This window comes from Dipodomys merriami, unplaced genomic scaffold (assembly GCF_024711535.1).
Source record: "Dipodomys merriami isolate MVZ:Mamm:240054 unplaced genomic scaffold, mDipMer1.0.p SCAF_174, whole genome shotgun sequence".
Lineage (NCBI taxonomy): Eukaryota > Metazoa > Chordata > Mammalia > Rodentia > Heteromyidae > Dipodomys > Dipodomys merriami.
In genome coordinates this window covers 1,444,994-1,454,100 of record NW_027203093.1, presented here as the reverse complement: position 1 = coordinate 1,454,100, position 9,107 = coordinate 1,444,994, and the positions used below count along the sequence as shown (strand labels likewise).

Below are 9,107 nucleotides of genomic sequence, written 5' to 3'. Positions count from 1 at the left end.
ACCGCCCGCCCCACCTGCAGCCCTGTCCCCCCCACCCCCAGCCTGCCCGAGGTTTCCCTGGAAGCCTGCCTCTGCATGTTGTCTGGAGGAGCCTGCAGCCCGGCCCAGCTCAGCGGCCTCCAACAGCACAGGTACGCATCCCACACCATGGCTGTCCGGGATCTCCACAGAGCATACACGCTTCCATTGTCATATGGCAGTGGTGACATAAACCCCCCTCCCCTTTGATTTTTGGCAATTGTGGGTCTTGAACTCAGGGTCTAGGCTATGTTCCTGCGTTCTTTTGCTCAAGGCTAGTGCTCTACCACTTTGAGCCACAGCGCCACTTCCAATTTTTTGGTGGTTAACTGGAGATAGTCTTGTGGACTTTCTTGCCCAGGCTGGCTTTGAACCACAATCCTCAGATCTCAGCCTCCTGAGTAGCTAGGATGACAGCTAGGATGAGCCACCAGCGGCTGACTGGATTTCTCTTCTTACGAGCCAATCTTTCAGCATTCCCTTCCTTCTTGAATGCTGGGCCTTGCTCCTGTACTCTGAACACATACACACACACACACACACACACACACACACACACACACACACACTTCATTTATGTACTTATTAGTGGCAGTCCTGGGGCTTGAACTCAGGGCCTGGGCATTGTCCCTGGGCTTCTCCACTCAAGGTTAGTACTCTACCGCCCGAGCCACAGCTCCACATGCGCATTGTTTTCTCCCACTTTCAGTGGTTAATTTCAGATAAGAGTGTTTTGGACTTTTCTCCCTGGCTGGCTTCAAACCTTGATCCTCAGCTCTCAGCCTCTGGAGTAGCTAGGATGACAGGCATGAGCCACAGGACCCAGGATGCTCTTTATAGCTTTCTTTAGTAAAGGGCAATTAGTGGTATACCTCTCAACCTCTCTGAAATACATTTAATTTTTGGAAAAAATACATTTGTTTGGCAAATGTATTTATCTAAAGCTTGAAATAACCTTTCAACTTTTAAGGCCTTTCTCTTAGGAAAGTTTGAACAGTCCACTATATTAAGATGCCTTCTGTGTCTTGATTCTGCAGTTGCAGATTTAACTAGATTAAAAGGAACTCAAAAGAATAGAGTCCTAAGACTTTCTAATCAGCAACTTCTTTAGATTTGCAGAGCCTGGAACATCCCGTACCTGCAGAGGGCCCCGCACTGTGGCTCTGTGTTCTGGCTTTCCAGATAAATCTTTTATTTGTCCCGATAGTTTGGCCTTGGGTCACTGGTGGAGTTGGTGGGAAGCAAGGGATGTGGGCCCAGGGTCACAGGACCCCCACCCCAAGCCCAGTGCTGCTCCTGCGCTTGCCTCCCACCGTGGGGTGCCTCCCACAGCGTGGCTTCCCTGGAAGCTTTGTTTGGGCACCGCTTGTGTGGCCAGAACCCGCACCAAGACCTGGACCCCAGATCCAGGAGGGTCCTAGCTGTGCTCAGGATGCAGCTGGCCTGTCTGGCGGGCAGGCAGGCTCTAGAGATCTAGCACCCTATGTATTTGTTTGAATTGTGTTTGGGCTGCGCCCTGCCTGTAGCCACTTCTTCCCCTGATTCTGTCTTCCACTCTAAAAGTGACTTAGAGACCTTTTCTCTACAGTAATGCCAGTCGGGTCCCCTCAATCTCTCTTGCCTGTCCCTTCCTTCGTCTCCATCCTCAAAATCATCCAGTGAAGCAGTGGGCAGACAAGGGTCTCGAGCCGAGGCTTCTTGGGTTCTGAGGGTGGCTGTCATCTGATCACCGGGAGACTCTAAGCAGGGAGTGCAACCTCTCTGGGCAGTCTCCTCATCTGCAAAACCAGAAATGAAAACAATCCCTGCACAGTAGGATTAATATGAGTCCATACTGAGATAACGCATGTGCTTTGAGCAAGTGAGACAGCGTATGTGCTCAGTCATGTTATATGAGGTGACTATCGGGCAAAGGTGTACTCTTCTAGTGATCAGCTCTGTGTGGTCATGCATGCCTGTAATCCCAGCACTCGAGGCTGTAGTGAGAAGACAATGAATAAACCCAGCTTGTGCTGTATTTCTGGAATATAAGCATACTAGCTAGCATAGAGGCTCACTACCTGTGATTCTAGCCACCCAGGAGGCAGAGGTTTGGGAGGAACAAATTTTGAGGCCAGCCCAGGCAGAAGAGGTTGGGGGCCTCCCATCTCAGGCCAATGAGAAGCTGGGTACAGTACCTGTGCCGGTCACCCCAGCTGGGGCCACCCCATGTCACCCCGGCCTAAACAGGAGGCCGGCCGTCCAAGCCTGCCCTGGCAAAAAAGCTCCATCCTCCGGGGGAAATGAAGAAAGGAAAACAAACGGCCGGGGGCCTGGCCCCGCCACACAGCGCCTGCCTAGGTTAATGCAAGCCCCGAGTTCAAACCTTAGTTCCGCCGCCCTGATCATGAGTGTCACGCAGGGCTGGGCGGAGACGGGGAGCTGTGGCTCCCCCTTTCCCGGTGCGGGGCGAGCCGCGGGCACCTGTCCACGCCGGTGACGCTGGCCAAGGGCTTCCCGGAGCCGGCAGGGCTGGCGAGGGGGCCGCGGCCGCCCGTCCCACGCCCGCCTGGGGGGGGCGGGCCCCGCGTGGGTGTGGCCGCGGCCGGGTCAGCGTGACTCTCCTGCGGGCAGGGACGCTCGCGGAGGTGGGGGGGCGGGAGGCGGAGGGAGGGATCCCGAGCCCCAGACTCCCGCGCGCGTGAACAGCCGCGCGGAGCCCGCGGCCGCGGCCGCCCTCCTCCGCTGCGTCTTTGTGCGCTCCGCCGGCGTCGGCAGCCGAAGCTCCCCGAGAATTTCCAGGGGGGCCTTGCCCAGCGGAGGGGGAGGGGACCCCGCCTCGCCCGGTAGGTGGGGGTGGGTGGGAAGGGCGCGTGCGCGCGCGCGTGCGGGCGAGGGCGCGGGAGGGCGGGCGGCCCGCGGCGGGGTCGGAGCCCCAGGCGCCCCCCGCCCCGCGCGCCCCCCGCCGCCCCCGGCCCCGCGCGGCCCCCGCCCCGGCTCCGCCCCGCCTCTCGCGCGGGGTCCGCGTCTGCGGCTGCGTTCCCCGAAAGACGAGGCTGCGCCCGGGCTCGGGTCCGCAGGGAGACCGAAGGGCACCGCTCCCCGCGCCGCGCACGCCGCCCCTCCGCGCGCCGACACCCCAGGGATGTGAGTGCGCCCCCCCCGGCCCCGAGGCCCGCGCCCCGCGCCCCGATCCGCGGTGAGCGCCGAGGCGCGCGGGAACCGGGGACGGGGCTCGGTGCAGGGCTCCCGGCCCAGGGGTGGGACCGGGGAACGCCGCGCCCCTCCCCAGCCCCCCGCCCCGGGCAGAGGAACGGGGTACGGGGCTCGCTCCCCCCAGCGCCGGCGGGGGGTGGGGCCTCGCGGGCGGGACGCGGGGCCCGCGGAGGGCGGGGGGTCCCCGAGGCCCGGCCGGGCGCCGGCTGTGCTGACCGCGGCGTCTCCCGCCAGGCCCGCGCCCCGGAGGACCCCCGCCCGCAGCCCGCGCCCCGCCGCCCCGCCGCGCGCCCCGAGCATGCTGTCGGCCGCCGCGCGGAGCCTCGGCCTGGCGCTGCTGGCGGCGCTGCTGTGCCCCGCGCCCGGTGAGTGCCCCGAGGGCGGGGCCGGGCCCGGGTCCTCCGGGGGCGGGGGAGGGGGATCGCGGACCCCACCCGAGGCTGCCCCGCCCCGCGGGGCCGTGCGCCCCAGCACCCCGGGCCGGGCTCCGCCTCCCGCCCCTCGGGGGCCCCAGCGGGGCTCCGCCTGGCTCTGGGGGCGGTGGGGGGCAGCGCGGGGTGCTGGGGGGCCGCTGCCCCGCAGCAGGTGGGAAGGACAGGTGCCAGGTGCCGGGCCTGGCCGGTCATCCTCGGCCTGGGAACCCTTGCAGCGAATGGCCTGTGGTGCCAGGACTGCACGCTGACCACCAACTCCAGCCACTGCACGCCGAAGCTGTGCCCGCCGTCGGACACCGTGTGCGCCAGCGTGCGCATCACCGACCCCAGCAGCAGTGAGTCCCGCCCGCGAGCAGGACCGGCCTGGGGGGCGGGGGGGGGGGGGGGCTTGGCCGTGTCCTCCCCGGCCCTTTGGCTTGGGGCAGGCGGGTGGGTTGGGGGCCTTGCTGCGGTGGGCCAGCGGCCTCCGCTCTGCCCAGCCCTGGCCCTGTGTGGAGCGGGCGTAGCGCTGGGGTCTGGAGGGCCGGGAGGAGCCGCAGCCCCGGCCCATCTGTCTCCCCAGGCCGGAAGGACCATTCGGTGAACAAGATGTGCGCGTCCTCCTGCGACTTCATCAAGCGCCACTTCTTCTCAGACTATCTGATGAGGTTCATTAACTCGGGGATCTTAAAAGTCGACGTGGACTGCTGCGAGAAGGATTTGTGCAACCGGGCAGCCCCCGTGGGGCTCAGCCCCTGGGCCCTGACCTGGGGGCTGCTGCTCAGCCTGGGGCTTGCTGTCCTCGGGGCCGGGCCCTGAGGTCCCTTCCTCCCGTGTCCCCTGCCTGCCTGGCGGGAGCCGGGGCAGCGGCGGCCGCATCGCGGTCTGTGGCGCACACCATCTCCAGATGGGAGGCCGCTCCACCTGCCCGGAGCTCCAGGTAGCCCGATCTCCCCAGGAGGTCAGGCATCCTGGCAAGAAGCTGGGGGCAGGGGCAGGGGGCTGGGACCCCCAACCCCTGAGGGGAAGGGAGGCTGGGCCAAGTGCGGCCCAGTGGCCTGGCCCAAAGGGCATCTTCTACCGAGAAATAAAGTCGCTTCTGAGTCCTGAGGCCCGGGTCTGAGCCTGGGGTGGGTCGGGCAGACGGCAGAGCGGGGAGCTGAGACATCAGAATTGGGGGGAGGGTTGGTCACGCACGCTCTGGCGGTCTCAGGGCGGCGTGCCATGCCGCCCGGATGGGAGCCAGTGAGTGGTGGGCTGAGGGGACAGGGTCGCAGGGCAGGCCCGGGGGGGAGGGGTCGGAACCTGTGTGCATGCGCCAGATGCCAGAGACACCCGTGACGCACAGTGCCGCACACAGGCGCCCAGACGCAGCACTCCGCGTCTGCCCTGTGCTCACGGTCATGTCTGCGCACACTGGCATTCTGGCGGTTTCCCTGACAGAGGTGTGCGGCACGCAGCCTCCTCCAGGCTGACCCCCGTCGTTCTTGGGGGACTGTGGGGGCTGGGGGAACCTTGAGGGCTGCTTCTGGCCGGTGTGGAGCCCCCACTGTCCAGGGGGTCAGGGCCTGAGGAAGCTGAGCCCTTGTGAGTGGTGTGGGGAGGGACAGAAAGGGAGTTGCTGGGCTGGGAAGGTGGCTCAGTGGTAGAGCGCTTGCCTTGCATGCATGAGGCCCTGGGTTCGATTCTTCAGTATCACATAAGCAGAAAAAAACGAAGTGGGGCTGAAGCTCAGTGGTAGAGCACTAGTCTACAGCTGAAGAGCTGGGGGACAGCGCCCAGGCCCAGAGTTCAGGCCCCAAGACCGACCCCCCCCCAAAAAAAAAGAAGAAAAAAAAAGAAAAAGAACGGGAGCTGCTGTCCTAGTCTCCCCAGTTCAGCCTGGAGCCCTCTGTCCACCTTTGCCCATGGGCCTCTCTGCCAGGTCTGTCCAGGTGACTTGTCACGCTGCCCAGGCTTGCTCTGTGGTAGACACCCAGGGCCTCTGTGCGCAGGGCCAGTGGGGGTTCCTACCACCTGTGGCTCACCGGGCCAGGGCCAGGCCTTGGGCATCTCCGAGAGGGAAGTGTTTCCTGTAGACTCTGCCCTGGACCTGGGAGTGATGAGCCGTCCAGGCCCAGAGGAGAGCCAGGAGAGCGGGCAGGGTCTCTGGCTGAGCTCACGTTGGCTCCCTGCTGGGAGGGGCCTGTCCCCAGCCGGCTCCTGTCATTTGGATTTTGCTCTGCTGTGCGATCAGCCCCGGCCTGCCTCACCCTTCACGGTGCTCCCGCCCGGTGCCGTGGGAGCACTGGCGGATGCAGGAGGAGGATGCACAGAGAGGCTGGCATGGTGAAGCCCTGGAGTGACGGGAGCCGAGGGGACGTGGGGCTCCCAGGAGGGCGTCCTGCTGGCACAGGGAGGCGCGCCAGGAGCGGGCATCTAGGGAAGGCCCTGTGCGCCGAAGTGATCCAGAGACTTGAGCCATGCCCAGTCTTTGTGCTTTATTATTTTCTTCCAGGTAGACTTATTGGAGCCAGCCTCAGATCACGAGCCTCCTACCGATGGCCTTCCCATGTAGCTAGGATGCCAGATGAACATCACTGTCCCTGGCTGATGGATTGAGATGGGGTCTGGCTAACTTTTTGGCAGAGAGCTGTCATGAGCGTGATTCTCCTGTCTCCTGACTGTCTCTGGAGTAGCTGGGCTACCTTTTGTTTTCAGGCTTGGCGCTGCACTCCCTGAAAGAGCCAGCTGTGGTTTGTTCGGGTAACCTTCATGGCTGGTGCAGGGGTCTGTTTTCAGGATTCTGCTCTCAGCCCCTGTGAAGGGACCGCCCCTCTCCCTCACTTCTCTGTGGTCTCATGGCCGAGGTGACCGCATGTGGGGCTGAAGCCCAGCCAGAGAGGAAATCATTTTGTTTGTTTTTGCCAGTCCTGGGGCAGGGCCAGTGGGGGTTCCTACCACCTGTGGCTCACCGGGCCAGGGCCAGGCCTTGGGCATCTCCGAGAGGGAAGTGTTTCCTGCAGACTCTGCCCTGGACCTGGGAGTGATGAGCCGTCCAGGCCCAGAGGAGAGCCAGGACCTGGGCGCTGTCCCTGAGCTTCTTTTGCTCAAGGCTAGCACTCTACCTCTTGAGCACCACTTCCAGCTTTTTCTGTGTATGTGGTGCTGAGGAATCAAACCCAGGGCTTCATGCATGCCAGGCAAGCACTGTACCACTGAGCCATATCCCCAGCCCTAGAGAGGAAATCTTGCAAGGAAATAGCCAGGCTCTGTCAGCCTCTGCCCCGCGCCCTCCCCGCTTCCCTGCGGCCACGATGCTCCATTTGAGGCGGCTCAGCTCATTTGGTGAGAAGCAGAGCCCTGCTGTGCTTCCATTTTCCAGCTGACCGGAGCTGTCCCGCATCCTCTTTCCCCTGGGCTTCCAGACCTCCTGTTTGCCCCCCAGCCTCCTGCTCTGGCCTTTGCCACCCTTCGAATATCAGTGACCGAGCTTGCCCGGCGGTTTGGTGAGCACCACGCTGCAGGGTCTGGCATCACTGTGCGTGTGGAGTCTACCTGCTGTGGAGTGGTCTGGGGGCTTCATAGCCCACGAGAACCCCTGTGCCCCTGTGCACAGTCTCGTGTGTTCTAGGGCTTCACAGATTCAGTTCCCACAGCTCACACCCACGCATCTGCCTTTACTTGAGGTGAGGCTGGACAGAGGGAGGGCCTGCCATGCTGCTTTCCCCCCCGGGCTGTTTATGAAGCGGCCTGTCCTCCCCTGCGGACTCCCCTGCACACACGGGAGGCTGGGCTGACCCGCGGGCCTCCCAGGCCAGCGTCCCTGCTCCCTCCTGGCCGGAGTCAGAGGTACTGTGACCGCAGCGGCTTGCACAAGCCCTGTCCACATCCATCTTGGCAGGAGAGGACACCCAGGCCCCAGGCACCCCCACGGGGTCAAGCTGGGGCTCAGCCCTTTCTGAGTTTCACTCAGAGCCTCTGGGCAGCGGCTCTCTGTCCTCCCGAACTCCAGATGTGTCTATCACTGAGCATTTATTGTTTCTGGGGCAAACGGGACTGCCCGTGTTCCCTTGGACTTATCTGGCCACCTCTGGTGTGGGGGAGGCTGTTTGTCCCTTCCGTGGGGGGGTCTGCCAGAGTTCCACACCACATAAGCAGGGGGCAGGGCTGCACCGTGGGCTGGGGTGCCCTGGACGGGGGAAAGCTAGCGAGGAACGTTGGTCTCTGACTCTGTTTCCCAGAACCTGAACTCGCTGTGCCCCGGCCTCTCTGAGAAGTGTGGGGACGGAGGGAGGCAGCCCGAGGGGCTGCGCACACATTCTAAAGTGGGGTGTGTGGGGCTCCCCGGGACCCAGCCACCTCCCTGCCTGGGATATCTGCAGGCCAGGGCCTCGGGATGCACAATGTGACCGCGGGTGGCCACAGGCAGCCCCGACTCCACATCCCGTGGTGCGGCCCAGTGGGTGGGATGGGGGGGCACATCTAGGAAAGGGGTGGCCACTGCCCTGTGCGGTGGTGGAGGACCCCAGGAGTGAGGCTATGGACACCTGAGTGGACGCCCGTGGGCCACCCAAAGTGCGGCATCGTCCAGGGAGGGAGAAGGAGCACTGTGTTCACGCAGACACTGAGTGTCTGTTGGCCCCTGGGAATGGACGGGTCGGTGGTACACTGTGTTCTTTGTCCAGCTACATGGGCTCTGAGTGCACGGCACCCAGCACAGACCCCATGCTGTCCACCCAGTGCAGACACCACACTGTCCACCCAGCACAGACCCCACGCTGTCCACCCAGTGCAGATCCCACACTGTCCACCCAGTGCAGACCCCACACTGTCCACCCAGCACAGACCCCACACTGTCCACCCAGAGCAGACCCCACACTGTCCACCCAGAGCAGACCCCACACTGTCCACCCAGTGCAGATCCCACACTGTCCACCCAGAGCAGACCCCACACTGTCCACCCAGAGCAGACCCCACACTGTCCACCCAGCACAGACCCCACACTGTCCACCCAGCGCAGACCCCACACTGTCCACCCAGCGCAGACCCCACACTGTCCACCCAGCGCAGACCCCACACTGTCCATGCAGCACAGACCCCACACTGTCCACCCAGTGCAGACCCCACACTGGCGACCCAGTGCAGATCCCACACTGTCCACCCAGCGCAGACCCCACACTGTCCACCCAGCACAGATCCCACACTGTCCACCCAGCGCAGACCCCACACTGTCCATGCAGCACAGACCCCACACTGTCCACCCACTGCAGACCCCACACTGTCCACCTAGTGCAGACCCCACACTGTCTACCCAGAGCAGACCCCATAGTGTCCACCCAGCACAGACCCCACACTGTCCACCCACTGCAGACCCCACAGTGTCCACCCAGCACAGACCCCACACTGTCCACCCAGCGCAGACCCCACACTGTCCACCCAGCACAGACCCCACACTGTCCACCCAGCACAGACCCCACACTGTCCACCCACTGCAGACCC

At 63.6% G+C, this 9,107-nt stretch overlaps 1 protein-coding gene across 3 annotated transcripts; it reads left to right on the top strand.

The window, feature by feature from the left end:
• Positions 1-2,718: 2,718 nt before the first annotated feature.
• Positions 2,719-4,736, top strand: LOC138829549 (lymphocyte antigen 6H-like). Of its 3 annotated transcripts, none has more exons than XM_070025900.1 (4): positions 2,719-2,843; positions 3,448-3,578; positions 3,863-3,982; positions 4,210-4,736. In XM_070025900.1, the coding sequence occupies exons 2-4, from the start codon at positions 3,512-3,514 to the stop codon at positions 4,443-4,445; spliced, it is 423 nt and encodes a 140-aa protein (XP_069882001.1). In that variant the 5' UTR covers positions 2,719-2,843; positions 3,448-3,511; the 3' UTR covers positions 4,446-4,736. The 3 variants fall into 3 exon arrangements, with proteins under 3 accessions (XP_069882001.1, XP_069882000.1, XP_069881998.1); XM_070025899.1 differs by lacking the exon at positions 2,719-2,843 and adding an exon at positions 3,018-3,196; XM_070025897.1 differs by lacking the exon at positions 2,719-2,843 and adding an exon at positions 3,066-3,144.
• The last annotated feature ends 4,371 nt before the right edge of the window (positions 4,737-9,107 follow it).